This window comes from Argentina anserina, chromosome 3 (assembly GCF_933775445.1).
Source record: "Argentina anserina chromosome 3, drPotAnse1.1, whole genome shotgun sequence".
Taxonomy (NCBI): domain Eukaryota; kingdom Viridiplantae; phylum Streptophyta; class Magnoliopsida; order Rosales; family Rosaceae; genus Argentina; species Argentina anserina.
Genome location: NC_065874.1, coordinates 4,426,790 through 4,449,595, shown reverse-complemented (window position 1 = coordinate 4,449,595; position 22,806 = coordinate 4,426,790). Strand labels below are relative to the sequence as shown.

The 22,806-nt window shown below is 39.1% G+C and overlaps 5 protein-coding genes and 1 non-coding gene across 9 annotated transcripts; 5 read left to right on the top strand and 1 right to left on the bottom strand.

The window, feature by feature from the left end:
• Positions 1 to 989: 989 nt before the first annotated feature.
• Positions 990 to 4,642, top strand: LOC126786724 (uncharacterized). The gene is made up of 3 exons (XM_050512643.1): positions 990 to 1,135; positions 2,914 to 3,411; positions 3,852 to 4,642. The coding sequence occupies exons 1-3, from the start codon at positions 1,048 to 1,050 to the stop codon at positions 4,445 to 4,447; spliced, it is 1,182 nt and encodes a 393-aa protein (XP_050368600.1). The 5' UTR covers positions 990 to 1,047; the 3' UTR covers positions 4,448 to 4,642.
• Positions 4,643 to 5,279: 637 nt separating this feature from the next.
• LOC126786586 (la-related protein 6A) lies at positions 5,280 to 9,616 on the top strand. Its single transcript, XM_050512440.1, has 11 exons — positions 5,280 to 5,554; positions 5,927 to 6,008; positions 7,728 to 7,822; positions 7,913 to 7,984; positions 8,098 to 8,174; positions 8,266 to 8,350; positions 8,458 to 8,505; positions 8,602 to 8,667; positions 8,762 to 8,905; positions 9,031 to 9,127; positions 9,222 to 9,616. The coding sequence occupies exons 1-11, from the start codon at positions 5,357 to 5,359 to the stop codon at positions 9,371 to 9,373; spliced, it is 1,116 nt and encodes a 371-aa protein (XP_050368397.1). The 5' UTR covers positions 5,280 to 5,356; the 3' UTR covers positions 9,374 to 9,616.
• LOC126789659 (small nucleolar RNA snoR135) lies at positions 6,308 to 6,452 on the top strand. Its single transcript, XR_007671575.1, has one exon. It is a non-coding gene; the product is annotated as a small nucleolar RNA snoR135 (small nucleolar RNA).
• A 250-nt stretch (positions 9,617 to 9,866) lies between the features above and the next one.
• Positions 9,867 to 13,341, top strand: LOC126786584 (phospho-N-acetylmuramoyl-pentapeptide-transferase homolog). Of its 4 annotated transcripts, none has more exons than XM_050512437.1 (9): positions 9,867 to 10,172; positions 10,203 to 10,245; positions 10,388 to 10,456; positions 10,540 to 10,760; positions 10,928 to 11,378; positions 11,472 to 11,536; positions 12,119 to 12,312; positions 12,604 to 12,812; positions 12,916 to 13,341. In XM_050512437.1, exons 1-9 carry the CDS (start codon positions 10,099 to 10,101, stop codon positions 13,096 to 13,098), a joined length of 1,509 nt encoding a protein of 502 aa, XP_050368394.1. In that variant the 5' UTR covers positions 9,867 to 10,098; the 3' UTR covers positions 13,099 to 13,341. The 4 variants fall into 4 exon arrangements, with proteins under 4 accessions (XP_050368394.1, XP_050368396.1, XP_050368395.1 ...); XM_050512439.1 differs by having other exon boundaries at positions 9,867 to 10,245; positions 10,540 to 10,640; positions 10,725 to 10,760; XM_050512438.1 differs by having other exon boundaries at positions 9,867 to 10,245; positions 10,540 to 10,640; positions 10,716 to 10,760.
• Positions 13,342 to 13,737: 396 nt separating this feature from the next.
• LOC126787643 (40S ribosomal protein S14) lies at positions 13,738 to 15,691 on the top strand. The gene is made up of 6 exons (XM_050513529.1): positions 13,738 to 13,848; positions 14,340 to 14,462; positions 14,547 to 14,592; positions 14,831 to 14,916; positions 15,045 to 15,174; positions 15,453 to 15,691. Exons 1-6 carry the CDS (start codon positions 13,759 to 13,761, stop codon positions 15,518 to 15,520), a joined length of 543 nt encoding a protein of 180 aa, XP_050369486.1. The 5' UTR covers positions 13,738 to 13,758; the 3' UTR covers positions 15,521 to 15,691.
• Positions 15,692 to 16,119: 428 nt separating this feature from the next.
• LOC126786707 (disease resistance-like protein DSC1) lies at positions 16,120 to 20,897 on the bottom strand. The gene is made up of 5 exons (XM_050512614.1): positions 20,349 to 20,897; positions 19,137 to 20,250; positions 18,147 to 18,443; positions 16,894 to 18,021; positions 16,120 to 16,793 (listed from the first exon to the last, which is right to left on the bottom strand). The coding sequence occupies exons 1-5, from the start codon at positions 20,819 to 20,821 to the stop codon at positions 16,278 to 16,280; spliced, it is 3,528 nt and encodes a 1,175-aa protein (XP_050368571.1). The 5' UTR covers positions 20,822 to 20,897; the 3' UTR covers positions 16,120 to 16,277.
• Between the last annotated feature and the right edge of the window lie 1,909 nt (positions 20,898 to 22,806).

Below are 22,806 nucleotides of genomic sequence, written 5' to 3'. Positions count from 1 at the left end.
GGTCTAAGTGACGTGCCTGGACTTAGATATGAGAATTGTCATATAGAGAGATGAAAAATCCATTAGTTGCATCGAGACATAAAATAAGATTGTTAGTGGTTGATTATGATACCTTAGGTTTTATCTTGTATATTTGTTATTTTATCTCATTTGATTTTGTGTTTATAGTTTGGATTAATTAAGTTAAGATTAAATCGATTCTCAAACTCTAGTTGAAACGACCTCGTATTTGTACACTATATTAACGACGATTCGTACATTACAAGTTTCTCGTATTTACACACTATATTAATAACGATTCTTGAAATTTTAAATTTTAATTAAAATTTTACAACATTTTCTTGTACAGAAACATATTCTTACTTAACCTACACAACTTACTATTGATGTCGCTTACCATTGGATTATATTTCCATCGCACTCTCAAAAAAGGTCAGTCTATAGTCTATACATTCATTTTTCATGAGACGTAGAAATCGAATAAGAATCGAGTTTTACCGTCCAATAAGTGACGTAAAATAAATATAAGAGAAAACAATCCTACCATTCCTACCAAACTGTTTTCTATTGGCCGGGGATAAAGAAATAAAGAAACTCACGAGTGCCTTGAAGACTGTCAAAGTAGCATGAAACGGCGGAGGTAGGTCGGGCCCGCCGCAATAGACCACGGTTCTCAAAACACGGCACCATTCCTATTTGCTCTATTTTATTCAATAATTTATAATTATCTAGGTGGGAACATGAGCCGGCTTTTTCCCTCTTTCACATTTTTTCGTTTTTGTAAATTCGTTAAAAAAAGAAGAAAGAATACTTGTCGTCATAGTCAAATTAATCATATGAAAGTAAAACTTTGATTTAGTAAAAGTAAAACCTACTTATGAGGAATATGAGCTAAAGAATAAAGACGATCGAACTGGGAATCTTTTTGTATAAAAAGCCACTCTTTCACTCTGTCACTATAAGCCTCGGTGCAGACCGCAGAGAGAGAGAGAGAGAGAGAGAGAGAGAGAGAGAGAGAGAAGCTGAGAGGGTATTTGGTTTAGAAAGATGGGTCGGAGCTCCGCAACGGCCACATGGGTCTTACCGTTTATGCTTCTTCTGGGTTCCCTGGCTGCTCAAATCTCAGCTGAAGATGGTACGCTTTTCTGGGTTTTCCCTGTTCTGTTTGAATACGTTTACATCTCCTTCTTCAATGTTGGGTTTCTTGATAGAATAATAGGTAGTGTTGGTTTAGTGTGCTTTTGTTTCTTCTCAACTCTAAGATCTGATATACAGTGCAATCCACAATTGGAGCAAGATTGATTGAGTTGTATTCTGGTTTCTGATTTGATTTGCAACTTAGTGTTCGGTGTTCTTGAAGCTTGGCTACTATTTCTGTTTAGCATATAAATATTTCTTCCACATTTGGTGTAATTAGCAGTATTGATTGGCTTTCTGCTGAGATTTTGTTCGACTATGGTCCCAAATGCTTCTATTATCTCTAAGTTACCTCTTTATTTATTTGAGGCATTTCGCCGAACACTTCATCAATACATCGCTACACTTTTCTTTCGAAGGGAAGCGTAACTTGATTTGGTCCCCTTTTGGTCTGGAATTTCATGGGTCCTTGAAGATTTTAGATCAAAACTTTAGAGGGTCTTGTTCTCTCTTCTTTGTTTAGAGCAAAGCCTACCCTTTCGAGTTAAAGGGGTTCTTAGCTTATTATTAGTAACAATTATGGCATAGTAAAGTTTATAGTGTTAGTATTACTGCTACGTCCTATTGAAGGTAAATGACCAAACAGGACACACTTCGCGCCAAATTTTTACCTCCTTTTCCCCAAAACTTACAAAAGGACAACGTCCTTCCCGTAAAAGGGTACTACCCTCAATAATTTTATCTCTGTCCTCTAGAACATAGATCACTATCCTCCGGTTGTGTTTGGTGGTAAAATTCCAACTTTCTGGCCCTCTGATTGGGTCCACGCGTTTACCGTATGATATTATTTTTTTCACTTTATAGTTATCTCATTTACTGGGCTACAAAGTGAGGCCCATGTTTGGGTAAGGTTAAACAAAAGTGTTTTTCAAGGGAGATAGGCAATAGGGTTTGTGAAGAAACAGTGTGCTATTTTTCTAAAATATTCTCATTCTGTGCTTCGTGTATCTTACTCAAAAATTGTACTTAATATTGGAAGCAACACCTTGAGAATGACAAGTCTTTCTCCACTTGTAATGGTAATGGTATTATTTTTATCTGTACGGTGTGTCGTTTGCTGGGTAGGATTTTGCCTACTGTCATATCTGTCATGATAGAAAATCCATGTGTGTTTTTTTGTTGCTGTTTTTTGCTTAATATTTGACTTCCCCATGATAATTTTTTGATCCTTAACCATGCATAGTTGGTAATATAGAGGTCCCCCTTTTGAGAGCTGGAAAGGGCCAGGGTAATAGAATTTTCCAATCTTTGTAGGACCTTGTAATAACCATGACTTTGATGTATAGTTTATTCATATACAATGAACCATTGAATTACCAATGGGTCCATTACCAAGGGCAATCAATCTACATTTTCGGGCCTATTACGTGCTATTGAATTATAACGAAAACGAAAATTCATATTCGATATTATGATGCAATGCACCGAAAACACATTGAATATGTGTTGAAAGGTAGCCATAGACCGATTCTTCATTTAATCATGCACATGTATGTGAGTGATATGGATATTGACACTTTCAAGTCATCAAAGAAATTGACTTGGAGTACTTTTGAATATGTTTCAACTAAGGTTCAAGTTCAAGTTGACTGTATCATGTGATTCATGTTAATATGTGCTCCCAATAGCAGTAAAAACTATAAGATTGCAGTAATATTTTCTGGAGTTTCTTTAATTTTGACATATTTAAGATATTATTTTTGATTATTGAATCAGGACCACTGCCAAACGGTGACTTTGAGGCGACTCCGACCGGCGGTTTCTCCAGTGACGCCATAGTAGACGGGCCCACAGGGATCCCCAGCTGGAAATCAAACGGCACCGTGGAGATAGTCGAGTCCGGGCAAAAACAGGGTGGGATGATCCTCATCGTACCGCAAGGTAGACACGCGGTCCGGCTCGGCAACGACGCCGAAGTGAGCCAAAACATCAAGGTGGAGAAGGGTTCGATCTACTCCGTTACGTTCAGCGCGGCTCGCACGTGCGCGCAGCTGGAGTCGCTGAACGTGTCGGTGCTACCCGCGTCGCAGACAATAGACCTGCAGACACTGTACAATGTGCAGGGGTGGGACCCCTACGCGTGGGCTTTTGAGGCCGAGGAGGATGATGTGAATCTGGTGTTTAGGAACCCCGGGATGGAGGACGACCCTACTTGTGGGCCCATCATTGATGACGTTGCAATCAAGAAGCTCTTTACCCCTGATAGGCCCAAAAGTAAGTTCCTCTTTTTTATCTTTTTCTTCCCGCGCTATTTTAACTTTTGACCAACTCTCCTGGTCCTAAAGTCAACAAAATCAGAACAAAAAGAAACTGCACGTTCCCATCTTAGGGCTACAGGGGTTTGATGATGTTGATGTTAAATTGTTTTGGTTTGAAAATGGGGTTTAGGTTTTGACAATTCTGTAAAAACAGAAGTTACTGTAAAGGTTTTGATCAAAAGGATATGGTTCGGAAACTTGGAGGAGCAAAAAAGTGAAAACACAAACTCATTTACAGCAATTGTTTTAACCCAAAGATGCGTATGATGAGCTCAATTTTTGTTAAATGGGGACTGTGTTTAGTGTCTGTAATGCTACTAGCTTACAAGTAGATAATGATTCACAAGATCGGATTCTTTATTACTGAATAGCTCCTATGTGCTGTACTTTGTGCAGACAATGCAGTGGTTAATGGTGATTTTGAAGAAGGTCCGTGGATGCTTGCAAACATCTCTTTGGGAGTGCTGCTGCCTACAAATCTCGACGAAGAAACATCATCCTTACCGGGTTGGAATGTTGAATCCAACCGGGCTGTTCGTTACATCGACTCCTACCACTTCAGTGTGCCACAGGGCAAGAGAGCGATCGAATTGCTTTCTGGGAAGGAAGGCATCATTTCGCAAATGGTTGAAACTAAACCGAACAAGCCATATACCCTCACATTCTCTGTAGGCCATGCTAATGACAAATGCAAGCAGCCTCTCGCTGTGATGGCCTTTGCCGGCGACCAGGCTCAAAATGTTCATTACACCCCTGATTCCAACAGCACATTCCAAATCGCCAATGTGAACTTCACTGCCAAAGCTGAGAGGTCAAGGATTGCATTCTACAGTGTGTACTACAACACAAGGACTGATGATATGAGCTCACTGTGTGGACCTGTGGTGGATGATGTGAGGGTTTGGTTTTCGGGGTCAAGGAGAAATGTGCTCCGAGGGTTGGGTCTAAGGCTTGGGCTTGCCTTGTGGGTGCTTGTGCTGGTGTTGGTTTAGGTAAGGAGAGTCTGGTTATATGAAGTTTATCACATGGGTGACTTATGGTCTGTAGTCAAGGCATGGGCGTGTTGGAAAACAAATGAAACAATACTCCCAAGTCCTATGTTGAATGTGGTATTTGCTTTTATAGTTTTGTCATGAGAATGAGAATGTATTTCAATCAATGCCTTGCTCTTTGTTCCATTTTTTTTTGTACCGTTTCAATTGGCAAACGCAACACATATGCTCTTTTGGTCATTAACGAGGCACTTATCTTCAACGGAATTAACAAATGGAAAATACTTGTGTCCATACTAATATGAAAGTACACGTCATACTCTCCCTTATTTTTATAATTTTAGTAATGTGATTTCATAATGATAAAATCGATTACATGAAACAAATAAACGGTACTTGTAAAAATTAACAATATCATAATCAATAGTCTATTTGTTTAATACAATTGGATAAATAAATATTGATTTTTTTATTTATAAAAATAATCTTTATTGATTTTGTATTCACACTAGTATATAAATAAAAATAGTTTAGACTCACACGTCCATATTAATATAGATACAAGTATTTTCCACTGAGATTTGTCTTTACATGTTCCTTAGAGAAGATGGGTTTTCAATTGAACTTCAGCCAACAACATAGGAAAAAAATTCGAACCTTTTGTACATGACGAACAAACACTAGTCCATCGTATAAAAATTTAAATGTTTAATTAAAAAGTAAATGGCGAAAGTACCCCTGAAGGACAGACGTCACGTGGGCACGGGGGAGTTCGTGGGGGTTCTATATAAGGGGGTGGGGCGAAGGGACCAGAGAGGTTAGGAGAAGAAAGAGGCGGGGGGTCTATTTCCGCATTTCAAACACTCGACTCTCCTCCCTCCTCCTCTTCCTCCCCCTATTTCGCCTATTATGGAAGGCGAAGAGGGGCCCACCGACGCCGTCCCCACCACCAACGCCGGCTCCCCTCCACCGTCTCCACCTAACGACTCCGATGTCTCCCCCGATCGCGCGGCTCCCGAGGTTCCGCGCCTGCCGTCCGACGACGACCACGATCAATCGTCCGGCGGCGGCCTCACTGAGGATCTTAAGCTGAAGATTATCAAGCAGGCAAGATCGCTATTATGTCTGGATCTTTGTTATGAACCCTAGAATTCCATTCTCTGTTCTAACTTGTTTGATTAGGTTTTTAATTCATTAAGTTGTGTCCGTGTGAATGGTGACTATAAATTTAATTGAGTGCTTGTTTGAAATTACCATGAGGTAAAATCTAGAGGCAACAATGTGCTAGTTTAGGTTTAGGTTTAGGAGGAGTTAATAGAATGTTGACCTTAAAAGAGGGTAATGTTGAGTAATTTTCGATTAAAAAATTAAGCTTAGGAATTGTTTGAATAATGATGCCTTTTTTTCGTTGACGTTTGAAGCTTTGGTATGTTTAGTCAAGGTTCGATGTTACACCTTTCCTTTTTCGTGGTTTTGCAGGTGGAATATTACTTTAGTGATGAAAACTTGCCCACCGACAAGTACATGTTGGGTTTGATTAAAAAGAACAAAGAAGGTTTTGGTAAGTACTTCTGGTGATTGATGTTGGTTTATTCTGTCCAGAACTAAAACTCACATGTGTTTCTGTCTGATTTGTTGGCCCAATAACTTAATTGGTTTGCTATTTCTCTACAAATGACTCCTTTGCTTCTTAAAATCCAAGCAATCATGAAAAAGGATGAAATGCAATTCGAATTGTGACTTGTGGGTTAACTTTGGTCCTCATGGTTTCAGATGTGATCTTGCAAACGCATTGTTTTATGTCATGGAGAGCAGTCTGTCAGTGAAGTTTATATGAAATTTGATTCTGTTATTAGGTGGTATGCAGGGATTGTGTGTATCAGCGTAGTGCTTTAATACATGCACTTTGATCTGAAAGAGTTCCCTGCAACATGCTGATGGGCAGATGGGCAGTTGTATTTCATGCAACATGCTGAAATATTCAACAATCATCTTCCCCAAATTTGGCCCTTGCTTTCATTTCCCTTGCCATAAAAATGTTTTATGTCTGCCCTTGAAGTGTTGATGCAGGGAAGGGTAGTATAAGAGAGACAGAGAGAGGTTTAGAAGGTAGAAAGGAAATGAGGGAGGTCAGGGGAGAGATAACAAGGCACAGCCTTCAAAAGATACTTTTCAATTCATTCCAATCTGCCCTTGAGATACAATAGACATCCATACTTATAGGCTTCAAACAACTCTTAGGCTCCTAGAAAACCGTAGGACTGTAACTGCTAACTTATTAGTAATAAGACATTAAAAGACTCTTAAAACTCTAGACTCATAATTATTCTTCTAACTGAAAATTAACTTATTAACCTGACAAGATCCTTAAACTACCATGGAGACTTTCTTTTGGACCATAAAAGATTGAGCTTAGTTTTAGGTTTCCAAACATGATATTTCTTTTCCAGCCATCTTATGGCTGCTCCATCAAGTGTTTTCACATGTAATTCCCAGTGTCATTTAGTAATTTCGATCATTCGAGCAATTTATGCATTCCAATGATCAAAGTAGCATTTGTATCAGGTGGATTCCTTCGTCTGACAATCGCGAATTACGGAGGCATAAATTATTATCATCCGACTTTTATGCATTTGCCCTACTTGACATTTTAACTAGTCTGTCCTTGGTTTAATTTCCTAGTTACTAGGATATCAAGACAGTTCAATTTTTCTATGCCAATCATATTAGTGTAGCTTGCAATACTAGACTAGAGAAGACGGAAGTGATGAGTAAAGCAGGTACTTCTGACAGTTTGCCTTCCCTGGGTGTTTTCCTGGTGCAGCTAGAATTAGCTGTGCCGAGCATCTGGGATAGGTTTGAATGACTTTGCAAATGACTGCTGACTGATTGTTTCTCTATTCTTAGAATTTCTTTGCAAGAGACCTTGATTTTTTTTTATTGTGCCTTGTTTCTGAATCAGTTTGACTTTTTCTTTAGACTTCTGTCTCCCTCATTCTGGTCTATATCCAAGTGTATGTGACTTCTTTTGGCTATCACCAGCTATTGCATTTTCCCTTTTCATTTACTCCCGATCTCCGCTTTGTAAATGAATGTTTCAAAAGTACATCACGGGAACACTTTACTTGCTTGAAGAGTCAAAGTTGTAATATAAGAAGTTTTAATCTCTAGGGGTTCCAATTGATGATAAACAAACATATCGCTTGCAACTATGTGTTCATGATTTTTTGTTCTGATAATGTAACAGTTTCCTTCTACTTTTTTGCTCTTCTTCTTGCAGTTCCTATTTCAGTCATTGCTTCTTTCAAGAAGATGAAGAAGCTCGTTCGAAACTACTCGTTAATTGCGGCTGCTTTGAAAGACTCCTCTCTTCTTGTAATAATCTTCTTTTATTCTCTTGTAAAGTTTTTGTGTTAGTCAGATCTGAATATCGAAAACGACTACTGACAATTTGCCTTCTCGTAGGTTGTGAGTTCAAATGGGAAGAAGGTGAAACGACTTCATCCTCTACCATCACCTGAAACCAGGGATCCAAAGGTAATCCGGTTGAACACATAATATCAAAACATAAAATTTTCTCTTTTTACTCTCGGAAATCCGATGTTTTATAAGAAACTATTTGCATTTAAAAATTGGTTTCTGTATTGCAGTTCACTGTTTTGGTGGAGAATCTACCAGTTGACCATTCAGTGGAAAACCTTAAGAAAATGTTTAGTGAGGCCGGAAAGTATGTTTTGTTCTCCTCATCCTGCTTGTTTGGTGGTCTTTTATCACAGTATCTCCAATTTATGATTTTTTAATGTTGTTGAAATTTTCAGTATAAAGGATATATGCATACTTGACCCAAGTGCCATAGAGGCATCGGCAAAAGGCGGCAAGGTTGAGAAGCTAATGAGTAATAAGGTATGGTTCTGGTCACAATTGTCTTTTTTATTATACTACTGTTCTTACACAATGGTTGCAATTTTTTCTGTTCTTATGGTAATATAAGCTTCTGTTCTTTTCTGCAGTTGCATGCCCTTGTAGAGTATGATACTGTGGAGGCTACTGAGAAAGCTGTAAGTACTGAGCTCTTTTCTCTGTCAGTGCATTTGAATGTATAGCTAGCATAATTGGTACTTAGGCTGCCGTTCTTTCTTATTGGTTTGGATCAGGTTCTTATATTAAACAATGAGGAAGATTGGAGAAATGGCATGCGGGTGAAGCTCCTAAAGCAGATGGTATTTGTTGTTTTCTTTCCTTTTTTTTATTTCTCTTACTGTCTTTTCCATTCTTGGCTGCAAGAGGATTAATGGTGATTTTTTTATACCTCAGGTTAAGTACGGACAGAGTGGACAGCGAAGACAATCCCGGCGGGGCTTTGATTCTGAGAAGAGTAGCAGTATTCGGACATCGGAAACAGGGACTGAGGAGACTCATATTGCAAACGAACATCACAATGGTACACCTGATGAAGAGGTAACCAGCATTGTGTTCTCCTTTTGCTATTTTGATTATATATTGGACCAAGGTACCTTAGAATCAAAATTTTGGAAAACAAAACAGGGATGATACTATTTTGTGTACTTGTTTGTGCATTGCAGGATCTAGGAGACCACATGCCCATGGAGAAAACTGGGCACAGGGGTCGAGGTCGGGGGCAATCTGGTAGGCAGAAGTACCGTGGCCTCAATGGATTAGGTATGTTGATCTCTCTAAAACTTGTTCCCTTTCAGTGGTTATCTTTGAAACGTTAGATTGTTTAATTTTCAATTCTAAATCGATACTTCTCCAGGCCATGGAACCACTTCGTCTGGTCATCCAATTGAACCCTCAAAGCCACCACCTGGCCCAAGAATGCCTGATGGAACCAGGGGATTCTCCATGGGACGAGGCCGGACTCCGGTGCCGAATCAGAGTGAACACGGGATAAGGGGATTATTTTGATTCTGGGCCTTTTTCCCTTGCCACTAAGACCCGGTAATCCGGATTTGTGTATATTCACGCTGGTGGAGTGTGATTGATTAGTGGTCAATGGATATCGGTATTCAGATGTCCATAGATATATCCATTCTGTTTTGTGACTCAACACACTCGCTGGTGTTGTGGTGGAAAATCGTCTGGCGTATCGATGGTGTTCGTATATGGACATGTTGTATCTGTCTTTATATATAGACATTGATTGATTCACTCTCGACTGTTGAAAACAACGTAAATGGACTTTGTAGTAGTTGTCTTATTACACTCTCGACTGTTATGAAGATATAGAGCACTCGTATCTCAATCTTCAGATTTCCTTGGTGGATATATATACATATTAAAACCATAGAACAAAATTAGGCGATTAACTTATGGTTGATTAGTGGTCTGCTATCCGATTCGCCACGCTCCCAGCCAAGCGCGTGACGCCCCCGGAACAAATATAAAAGAGAGAAAATGGTTGCGGGACTTTCAAAGTTTCTATTTTGCTCTCTCCCTCCGGCGTTCCGGTTTTAAGTTTGTTGTGTATAAAATCCTTCTCCTCAGCTCCAATTTCTCTCTCTCTCTCTCTCTAAAATTTCCCAGTTTATCAATGGAATTATTACCAACCTCCTCAAGATCTATTCCTTCTCTCATTCCCACCTTTCTCAGTTTCTCTCTCTAACCTTCTTCTTCGTCTCTGATTCACCGCCATGGCTTCTTATTCTCTCCATCTCCGCCGCCTCTACCCTCTCCACCTCCCCCGCCCCCACCGCCGCTCCTCTTCTCCCGCCGCCGATCGCCTCCGATCCTCTTCCGGCTTCTCGCCGATACTTTCCCCGATCACTCACGATCCTAAGGTCTGTCAGCTCGTAACTGTTACTTTCTTTCATTATTAATTTGCTGTGGTGAATTTGCTTTAGAGTTCGGTAGTTTGGTGTAAAAGTCAACCATATGACTTTGGAAATTAGAATCATGCGGTTTGTGATTTCAATTTTGTAGTTGATTGGACTGCAAAGAGGTGGATGTGGCTTTGGTCATGGTCGTGTTTACTCTGGAGACTTTGACGTGGTAATACTTCTAATTGTTATATGATTCGTTTAATATGTTTTGGGATTGTGGCAATGTAGTTGAGGATTTGGTTTGATGTGTAGGATTTGGGGGATACTTCGCCGGTTGAGGATTGGGGACATAACCAGGAAGGGGCTGCAGAGCACATGAGTTTTTCGAGTGATGGTGACGGTAGTGATGCCGAGTATGTTGTTTCTCCTCAGTCTTATGTTGATTTGCCTGCTATCACTAAGCCAACTGATGATGCTATAACTTTTAGTGCTTATAGGCTTGCGGTGCTCGGGCACCAGCGCAAGAAACACAGGCAAGTTTACCCAACCTTGGGGTTTCATGTAGTACTGCGAGAATATGTCAATATACCTTGATAGTTCCGTGTCGTACTTAGCAAAGAAATTTGAGTCCTGAAGAGACTGATTTGGGAAATTAGTGAGGTCGTTCTTAGTTTGATGGTCTTTTACACTACATTTGCAGGATCAGACAAGGAGTATTACTCAACACGGGACTGATAATGTTCTTAGTAGTGGTACTACTATATGTGGATTGGTGCGCTTGGCGGATTGTTCGACTACCTTTGGCACCCTTCCACTTGACTTGCCCGTTTATTATATCAGCCGCTTTAGCCTCTTGTGCGGGATATGTTTGCGTTCCATTGCTCTATAGCTTGAAGATTCATCAAATTATCAGAAATGAAGGTTCCATAAGGCACTCCTTAAAAAAGAGAACTCCCACAATGGGTGGACTGTTCTTTATACCAGTTGGTGTAACTGTTGCAAGGTTCACTGCTGGTTTTTCTTCTGTTGAAGTAGCCGGAGCAACTACAGCAACTCTCGCATTTGCTGCTATTGGACTACTTGATGATATCATTTGCTTGATCAAGAATCATGGTAGAGGTCTATCTGCATGGATAAAAATTGTTTTGGAGGTGAACATTCTATTATCTTTTCCTTCTCAAATAGTATCTAAGAGTTGTATCTTACAACTTTGTGAGTAATAATAATCTTTTGCTATTTTGCAGGTAGCTGTTGCAACATGGTTTTCATATTGGTTGCATACAACAAATATATCATCACCCTATGGCATGTATATATTCTTGTAACTATTATTCTAATGGTAACTCACATGTCTATTCTTGTGCTGATGAGTTCACAGAAATTAGAAACATGTGTTTAAATGCTGCGTATTAGCCAGACAAAATACGAGGTTTTATAGTTGATTAAGCAAACACATGGTTTGGCCTAATAGATATGGCTACAGATATATTGAACATGTAATTTTCATATGGTGAGCTGTATTCGGTTTTAAGCATATGTTAATAACTACAGTGAGAAACAATCTCTATGACCCTTTTTGTATAACAGAAGCTTCTTGCGAAGTGTCTAAATGCTTTTAGGAGTGTCTAAATGCTTTTATCTAATCAATCTGAAAGATAAATCTGAACCCTTCCCTTCCCTTCCCAAAGTAATCATTGTTGACCTAGGTTTTGCTAGTGATTAGTGTTCTTGATGTGTGAAATTGATGCTGTGCATAATCATTATATTCACTGATTCAAACAAGTTGATAGTAGCATTCACTTATTGGATGCAGTGGCAACACTTCTGGATCTATTCACTAGCTTACTCATGGTAGTTTTGCTGAAGTTCTATCTCGTATTTCTTGATGTAGGAAAATGTTAGTTCCTCTACCTGCTCCACTAGGCATTGTATGGCTGGGAAAGTTATATCTGCTGTTGGCATCATTCTGTTTTGTTTCTATGGGAAATGGGGTGAACTTAACAGATGGTCTTGATGGGCTGGCTGGAGGGTCTGCTGCATTGGCTTTTACAGGAATGTCAATTGCAGTACTTCCAATATGCTCAGGTGATTGCATTATATTATAATGTAAATGGGGCCATGTACCATTTGAAATCAACTGATCAACATTTAAGAGTTGTAGAACAGTTAAGCAGTTGACCAAGTTAAATTTCTTATTGATTCATGTTATCTGATATGAATCAGCATGCAATGGTATAAGTGTAAGTTCCATTGTTCTATATATGATAAGACTGATACTAAACGTTTTGTTAATAGATATTTAGTGTTAAATGGACTTGCAGTAAGGTTGGTCTCTTCCAATTGTTGAATACTAAATAGTGTCGGACATATAAACAGACCTTGCAATATTTGGAGCGTCAATGGCAGGAGCTTGTGTTGGTTTCCTTTTGCACAACCGATACAAGGCATCAGTGTTCATGGGTGATACTGGATCCTTGGCACTTGGTGGAGGGTTGGCTGCAATGGCTTGTTGCACGGGAATGTTCTTCCCATTGTTTATTTCATCTGGCATCTTTATCTGGGAAGCCTCATCGATTATTTTGCAGGTTTGTTACCGGTACCATTGAATTTTCAGATAAAGTATGTTCTTCATTCTCAGATTTGATTAAGTTACAGTTTTCTGTGTGCTAATGTTTTAGTAATATGTAGGTAATGTACTTTAAGACAACCAAACAGTTGCAAGGTGCTGGTCGTCGACTCTTCCGAATGGCACCATTTCATCATCACCTTGAACTAAGTGGACTTAGAGAGCCAGTCATTGTTGGTGGTGCCTATATAATATCATCTACATTGTCGCTAGTTGCTGCCTACATCGGTCTGATATCTGCTTAGCATTCCGGATGACTTTGGTTGTTACCATTCTTTGTAGTTAGGCTCACTAAAATCATTTGTTGTTGTGTTCATCTCCACTTTGTGTAAGGTCGGTTATATATACTTGCAACGCATTGCTGAGAGAAATAGAATATACACGTGACAGTGAAACCTTGTATAGTCCTGAACTTCCATTTCTGATAGAGAACTGAACACACAGCCTTTGAGCTATTGATTGCAAAACTGGCCAACAACTTTCTTTACTTGCCTTGTTGCTTCTCCTCTCATTGTTGAAATGAACGCTCCCCCGCTCTCTATGTTCAAAGACGCAAAGCATTGAGCCTAAATTCTCATCAATTTGTGGGGGGCTTTCGCGCTTGATGCGCCTTGAATAGAGGGGTACCTTACGGATCTCAATCTGAACATGTCTGGATGATGTGTTACTAATGTAACCGAGGATGATTTATATCGATAAATAGCATAAGGGACGAATGCATTACACAATTCAGAAATTATTTACTTTTGACAGTTTAGAAGAAAAAAACAACAAAAAAGGGAAAGTAAATAGTAAAAAACAAGGCGTGAAATTACAATAACTCATAAATAGAAGGGTATCCTTGTAAATCCACCGTTAAATGTAACCCTAGTGCAATTGTTGTCCCATATAAAACCCAAGACGACATGCCCCCGCTTCAGTCCTCCGTTGGGTTTTACCAAATAGCTGAAAAGCGCCACTTGGTCCAACCCCGACCAAACCCAGTCGCAACCATGGTAAGCAAATCTCCGATCCCTATTTACTTTCTATCTCAAATCGCTCCGAGTCCGTTTCACTAGCTTTAGCTGCTGGATTTCAGATCCAAAACCCTTAATTTTTATTTTCTTTTAATTTATTTAGCTGCTGTCTGTTCGTATTGAGGTCTGATTCGTCCTTGAAATGCATATGTCTGTGAATTATTTGGATATAGATTTTATGTTCTGATACTACTATATGTTAATTAGTGTTCTACCGGTTTTAATCCCAATTAATTCAATTAAGATGAATCATTGTGTTGGTAGTACTATAATTTCGAGTTTAAGATATAAAACAATTGGACCGATAATAGTGTACTTGGGTCTGAATCAGTTTTAGGCATTTTGCACCAACCTGGTGAATTTTACTGTGAAATAGAAACTGTTAGTTTTCTGATATAGGAATTTATCGTTTTGTGGTATTGAAAGGAGCACTTTTTAGTGTTTGATTTGGTTTTGAATGTGTGTTACAGTCGAAGCATAAGAAGATTAGGGAGCCAAAGGAAGAGAATGTCACTCTCGGTCCTGCTGTCAGAGATGGTGAACATGTTTTTGGTGTTGCCCACATTTTCGCCTCGTTTAATGATACTTTCATTGTAAGTAAATTTATCTGTCTACTAATTTCTTACATCTGATCAGTGTTATGAATTTGGATTTTGATCTTACACTTTGTTTTGTAGCATGTGACTGATCTCTCTGGAAGGGAAACTTTAGTCCGTATTACTGGTAAAGCAATTCTTTCAAGTTTTGTAATTAATTTTTGAATCATATATTGTAAATCTAGTGTTCACTCAACTTTAACTGTATGAAGTGGTGCTATATATTACAAATTGGTATATTAAGTGGCGCGATAAGCAGCACTTGCACAAAACTCCAGTGTGTTCAAGTCACTGGAATGATACTCGGGTTATAAGATGCTATTTTCAATGTTTCGTTTCATCATCTAATGTATCTTTATATGCAGGTGGTATGAAGGTGAAAGCCGACAGAGATGAGTCTTCCCCATATGCAGCTATGCTTGCAGCGCAAGATGTTTCTACTAGATGCAAGGTCCTGATCTGCCTGCACTTTTTTCTTTCCTTTTACTTATTTTTATTCTGATGGACTTTTTACTAATGACGTGTATAGTTTAAGTTTCTTTCATTTTCCCTGCATAATTTTTGGATTTGATAATGCAGGAATTAGGTATTACTGCACTTCATATTAAGTTGCGGGCAACTGGTGGCAACAAAACTAAGACACCTGGCCCTGGTGCCCAGTCTGCACTCCGTGCTCTTGCTCGTTCTGGAATGAGAATTGGTCGTATTGGTAATTCCATTTTGTTCAACTTGATATATTTTCTCTTCATCTCTGGTTCTCAAAATATAGCAGAACATTCCTATTAAAAGAGGAAAGTCAATAATTGATGTCTAGTTTTTTGTGGGTGCAAAATGTATCGGCGTTTTCTGAATGTACGGACTGCTGTAAAAATTGTACTTTTTGTTTAAAAACATATTCGTGGGTGGACTATAAGTTGTTGGTTTAGACTGTTGGCGGTGCATGTTTTGTTTCACCAGTATAATTGATATTTAGTGTCCATGTTTCAGAGGATGTGACTCCAATTCCCACTGATAGCACCCGCAGAAAGGGTGGTAGGAGAGGAAGAAGGCTGTGATGTGAGCTTGCATTTCACGTATGGGAACGACTGTTAGTGAAAGACAGTTGGATTATGAGAACTCTTAAACTAGCCTCTGCTGCTTTGGAACTGATATGTAGCTACTGACTGTACCAAAGATTTATATTTAGTTTCATTATGAAGAGATGGGGGACAGGAATTGAAACTTTACTTTTTTTTTTTGATTGAAATTGAAATTTTACTATGTTGTTAATATTATGTCATATGCTTCCTGGTTTTTGCACTTAATTTATGTCTCTTAAGAAAGCCACATGTTATCTTAAATAAAATAAAATAACTTTGCTTCTTAAATGTCTGTTGCTAGAGTTAGGATAGAAATCACAAAACGCTGTCTGGGTGACAGTTTAGGTCCAGAGGAATTTTTTTTTTTGGTCCGAGGTCCAGAGGCTTAAATAAATTGATTTTGAAACACCGTGGCCTGAATCCCTGTTGGGATGGTAACATTAGTTTTAATTGTTGCTCTGATAGATACTATTGCCGAGGTAGAATAATCATTTTCTATTAATTGTTCTTTGACATCCAATTGTGTGCGTGTTACATGTAACGATTACGAAATATTGGATTATTGGGTGCTCATTTTGAGTCTCTGAGACTGCCAGCAAACCGGTGCAAATATAGTTTGTTTGTCTGGCCAGCCAAAACAAAAACTATTGAATTCATGGGAGTCTGTTGGGGCTCTAATTTAACGACAGTTTCTGAAACATGACCTCAAGAGGGTAACTGAATCCGAGGTATCTTAATCTGAATTCTCACTGGCGGTAGCTTCACCATGCTGTTCATCCATGATCTGCCAATCTACAGCATTTTCGTCTAGGCCTTGAGCATATACAAAGCCCACCCCACACCGTTCCACCTCATACTCCTCCTGGTCGTATCCAGTTAGTTTGAAATGGAAAGAGGCGCGAGTGGCATTGGTACAAGGAGCCAACCACATCCTCTGAAGGGCTTCGAACCACACCACCACCATGTTTTCCGATTTTCCTCGACACCATTTGTCATCAAAAGTGCCTGTGCCCCATGTATAGCTTTCACCATCCTCGCTTTTGAAGATGTATTCACCTGTACATATTTCCGCATGAGACGCCTTACGGAAGTCAATAACAACAGATAAAGCAAAACCCAGAAAGTTGGCATCTTTAATCCAATGTGGAGGAAGCGTGATATCTATCCTACTTCCCTCCATTTGATTCCTCACCCATTTTGGAATTTCACTTCCCGAACATCTAACCTCGTAATCCCTCTTACATAATACCTGTACATAGACACAGATATGATGTTGATTGTTTATGGAACCAGCGGAATGGATAGAGTGGTTTTTTTTTAGCGGAGAGAGAGGAGAGAGAGAGACGTACCAAATAAAATGTGCTAAGAAGATGTGCATCATCCATTATGTGCCTCCTCGCATTCTCATCCAAACTTCCGCAATCAGAAAAGTTACGGAATATTCTATTACAATTAACTGGCTTCGAATCTTCTGTGAGTGCAGTCGTGAACCCAGAGAATGTCTTTAATCTCTTGCACCCACTTGCATCTATATATTCCAGATCATATGGGAGCTCGGGTAAAGACTCAAGGAGCTCGCAATTTCTTAGAATTAATTCCTCCAGCCGAGACGCTTGATTGATGGTTGAAGGTATGCGCCTAATCATGCTTCCCCCCAGATCTAAAGTAAATAACCAGTTGAGGCTGAAGATGCAATCAGGGATTTCTTCTAGCATTCTGCAGCCACTGAGGATTAGCCAATTCATCGAAGGCCATAAAATGACCGACGAGTACGGAGGCAAGGTGCTGTTTGGGACAGACTCAAAGCATGTACACCCAGGTAACTCCGATTCCTTCCGCCCAACTGCGTTTTCAATCAAACAAGGCAGCTCTTTCAATTTGGTTCCTCCTAATTTAACAATCCGCAGAAGTTCCATAGGCTCCAAGATCTCTGGGAACTTTTCGAAGCTAGAGCATCCACGAAGACTCAGTTCTAGGAGAGACTTCAACTTACATATGCTGGTTGGGAGACTGACGAACCTTTTGCAATCTGACAGAGAAAGAGTCTTTAAATTGCAGAGACACTCGATCGATGAGGGCAATTCTTGTATACTTGTCCCAGTCAGTGTAAGATCTCTGACGGAATACAGCTTCCAAATGCTGTTTGGAAGAGTCTTAATGCCCTCGCACCAACAAGGACGTAACTCATCAAGTTTTTCTAGACACCATATTGATGAAGGCAACTCTTCTATTGTAGTCCTACCTAATTTCAAATCAACCATATTACTTGGCATATCTGAGAGAACACGTAAATTTCTGCAACGATCCACATTTAACCGAGTAAGCTTGTGCAGATTTTGAAAATAGGAAGGAACTTCAACCAGCCGTTCACAGCGTTCCAGGTCTATCCTCTCAATGTTTACACACAGAGAGAGATCTGGAACTTCAACCAGCTCCCTGGAGCGACTGAGATCAATCCGCTTTAAGTTCCTAGGCTTCTGAAACAATTTAACAAAAACAAAAATTGGTAAGAATTAAGAATAACTTGGCTTAAATATATGAGTTTACATTACTGCATTTGATAATTTAATACTTGCAGGAAAGAACTTGGTCGTATATATACCTGGCCTTCATTCCAAAGTCTCTTGAGTCGGCTACCAGGCATACAAAGCTCAGTGAGATTCTCAGCAGAAAATGTTGCTGGTAAATACTTCAAACTGTATGTCGGCCAGTTGATATATATAAGGGAATCAGGAAGATATTTTAGATCTTGAAGATTAAAGTGCACATTGCCCGTCCAATCTCCACCATCTAACTTTAAAAATTTTAGATTACGCATCTTTTTGAAGGCTTGAGGAGTCAACTGTAACTGAGTAATCGTGGAGAGGTCAAGGGATATGCTTTGAACATTTTTAGTCCCCTGAAAATTGATGCAAAGTATAAATCAGCATATATAGTCTTACCCAGTGTTTTCAAAGGCGGTGCGTGCCTTGTGCGGTGCGAAAGAAAAAAGCCCCGCATGCTCAAACCCAGGCGATCTGCCAGAAAGGCGACCGCTCAGATCGGCGGAGCGGGTCAAAAGCGGAAGCGACATACACGGTGCGGCTTCTCGCATGAAGAAGGTGGTTTTTTTTCGAACTGTCGTCAAAACGACATCGTTCGGTCTATGGGTTTAATCAAAATGCTGTTTTTCGTTTGACTTGTCTAACATCTATTGGGTTTCTAATTCTCTTGGGCTTAATAATATGGGTATATATTTCTCTATTTGGGCTGTTTTAATAGAGGAAATTTTAAAAATTCAACTACTTTTATTTTTTACCTTCATATTTATACAATTTCATTAATTACTATAAGGATTAATAACATTTATACATATTAATTAAAAAATTCATTGTTGGAAAAACAGTCGTCTTAGCGCTTCGATGCTCTCGCCTTATGAGGCTTGACTATGTCGCTTTCACCTTCGCATTCGCATATGAAAACATTGGTCTTACCAAACAACAAAAAAGATTTACTCAAACTAGCATCAACATTTTATCAGAAAATGAATTTTTCTTTGAATGTAATGCAGTTTCTCTAATTAATCATGTCAATTAATTAAGTAGGCTCTTACCTTATTCTTTTTCAACACATGACATACGTCTTCCGGGGTAAAAAGGTGTTTACGTTTTCCAGGCTTCGCAGGATGTTGTTCACACTCGATTGCCCGTCCCATTTCTTGTATCACATCATGCATCCACAGTTTGTCGTATCGAATTGAAACGAGAGACATATCAATGAGAACGTCGATTCCATTATCTGCATCTAATCCACATGCATTTAATTGTTCTTTTGCTCTGCGTACTTCCTCTCCTTTGTAAAAACAGGCGATATAGAGAAAAATCTCCCTCTCATGTTCTCCTAATGCATCATAACTTATCCTGTACACCTTTTGAAGATCTGTTCCGGAAGACTTTTTCAATTTTTCCAGCAAACTTTCCCGTTCTTGTGTGGTCTTGCGTCGACGAAATACGGAACCCCAAATTTTAAGGGCCAAGGGAATTCCAGCAGCAGAATGTATTATTTCGGAATAATCAGATCTGCCGCTGATATCTTCGAAAAAGTTCGATTGGAAGAGCTGAAGCGCTTCCTTATGATCTAGTTCCTTCGCCTTGTACATAATAACATCACGGTCTGCTCCTTTCTGCAGTCGTTGCATCTCTCTAAGTTGATGCTTATCTCTAGTTGTAATGATGATTCTACTTCCTGGTCCAAATTGAACCTGAATACCAACTAAAATTTCTAGTTGGCTTACATTATCAACATCATCAAGCACAACGAGAAACTTCGCCTGGGAGAGCCTCTTTTTGATCAAAGTTGTTCCTATTGATGGAGTGGCGATCGTTAGACTTTCATCCTTCAATAAGTTGCGAATGAGTTCATTTCGCAAAGCCTTTATTCCATGTTTGCCAGATTCTTCTCTTACATCAGCAAGAAAATGAGAAGCTTCGAATTGAGACTTGAGTTGGTTGAATACAAGGCCAGCAAGGGTGGTCTTGCCAACACCACCCATGCCCCAAATACCGACAGTGCGAACCCGAACATCTTCTGGGACAATGCATAGCAATGACTCAAGTTTCTGGATGCGACTTTCCATTCCAACCAGTCCCTCCAAATCGCTTGAACACTCCTCACTCAACTTCATCAAAATATCTCTGATTACTTCCTCAATTAGTTCAGACTCACGCCTAGCATATATAAACAATGACAAAGATTAATAGCTATGGTCATGATCATTTAACTATACTAGTCAGAAACATGAACCAGTTATAAGTTGGAAAGTTACCCAAAATTGCGTGAATCAAACCCAGCTAGGTTGGATGCTTTTGTTAAAACTTCCCTCCACTTGAGCACCCTGTTCGGCGTGTCCTGGAAACGTTCTTCATGATGAAGAAAAGCAGCTGCATAACTCTCTCTCTGGTGCCGTACATCTGATGAATCTACTCCGTAGAAAATGGGTATAACAATCTGCCCATGGCTTTCCTTGCATTCCAGAATATGCACAAGTTCGTCCAAGCACCATTTTGAAGAAGCATAGTCTTGTGACAAAATGACCACTGAAAGCTCTGAACCCTTAATTGCTTTGATAAGGGCAGGTGCAATTTCCTCTCCTCTTACAAGTTCGTAATCTATGTAGGTCTTGATCTGCTTCTGCTTTAGAGCTGCATGAAGGTGACTGGTAAAAGTACTGCGGGTGTCCTCACCCCGGAAACTAAGAAAGACATCATACTTCAAGGCATCCACAGAAGAAGAAGCCATAGAGCCTCTGCAAACTAACACACGAATCAAACTTGCAAAACTTTCCGTCCCTCCGCTATAAAATGATGTCCATGAAAATTCTAGCATGCAGCAAAAGATGCGTAGCTCTGGGGTTGAGGCAAATTAATAGAAAATAATTGAGTGTCCCCACACGCTTAGAGGAACAAGTCAAGTCCACACTGTCCACTGGTATGTGGAAGTTTTACAGAACCTGATTGCCACAAAAGACATAGATACAATTTAATTAAAGGGAAATATGCGAGTAAGACATAGTTCAAATGAAATTGCATCGACATCTTATGTCTTTCAACATCTTTGTTGTCAATTAAATTTTCTTTAGTGTTAAAAATCTTCTACACTTTTTTTTTTCCCACAATCTCTGGTCATAATATCATACTATACTCTCAACTTGAATTGAAACTGGGAACCAATCTAGAAATAAATTGATTGATTGAACCTCTAAGTCTCTAAGAAACGTTCCTCGGTCTCCATAGTGGAAATGTTTTCAAATATGTTAGAACTAGAAGCTTATTGTATACAATGGTTGGGATATAATAATTGCTCCAACAGACTCTCAAATAGTTATTGTGTCTGGCCATTTGATACTCACCTAGTAAAACTGAGCTCTCCCTCATTCCGGCATCCTCCGTAGTTGGTATTCTCCCGAGAGATGACTTACCTTTGAGTTCCTCCATCTCATGATCTCCATGATCTCTTATATTCAGTGGCTGCAGCTAACCGGAATCTTTTCAAGGTTTCAAAAAATTATTATAACTGTGCTTCAATCGTTTGGTGTTGTTTTACCATTTCGGGTTTTTTTCTTTATTTGTTTATTTACTTTTTTCTTTGCGTCGGGAATTTTAACTTGTCCACACAAGTCCAAAGGGCCGAAAATGGATCTTCAACAGAAGTCAAATGGATCATTGACTTATACAGACTATCATAAACCCAAAAACATACTGCTACATGTTGTCTAATTCTATATTGAATTACTGAAGATATGTGATGCTCATTGAATCCCAAAACACAAATGTGACTGAAACCTAGCAACGTACCAAGGAGAGAATATCTCTCAAAACGGGCACCATATAGACATATCAAGAAACAATCATGGTACTCGAACCCGAACATTGAACAAGAACAATGACATGAAGGATGAAAGTGTATTATAAGTAGTGAACAATAGATATACCCCTTACTTTCATGTGTTCGATCTAAATATTGATAGATCGTAGTTTGCGTAGGAGAAAATGGGGAGGGAGGTTAGTTCTCTGGTTTGTTTCTCTCTCCAAAATCGATGCTCTCGTCTTTTTCTTCTCAGTTCTCAGGATTAATTTTTTTTACGGCATTTTTTCCTCTCTTTTTTCTCTAGTCTTGCTTGTACATGTATTTCTAATTGCCTATGTGCATCACGCTTTGCAAATTCCGTCTCTAGGCTGTGTCCCTTATTACTGAAACCTAACTTTTTGCAAGTACATAATTACATAAACACTCCGACGCTCGAATTAGTTTCGCTTTTTGTCAAGTATATTGAGCAGTGGAGTAGCTAGGATTCTCATTTAGGAGGGTCAAAACTAGGGCATGGCATAAAAACAGTAATCCCGAACTCCACCTGATATGGTTTCGAAAATGAGACATTTATATATGAGAAATTAGACCAATAACCATTCAGAGACAACACAATACATGTAAAATTACTGTAATAGAACAAGTCAAAGCAAAAAATATATGATCCCAAATGAAATAATGATAATCAAAGAGTTTACACTTCCTAGTGAAGTTTGATATTTGATGAATTGTGCGACACTATTTATCTCATTAATGTCATTAATTATTCTCATACAAGCGTTCCGAAACTAGTGATGCTTATGACAAAGTATGAATGACTGTTAGAATACCTAGTATGGATTTTGTGTGAATATTAGTTATGTAACTTGTGTTTTGCTCCATATTATAAGAATTGAGAGAGGAAATGCATCACAGTA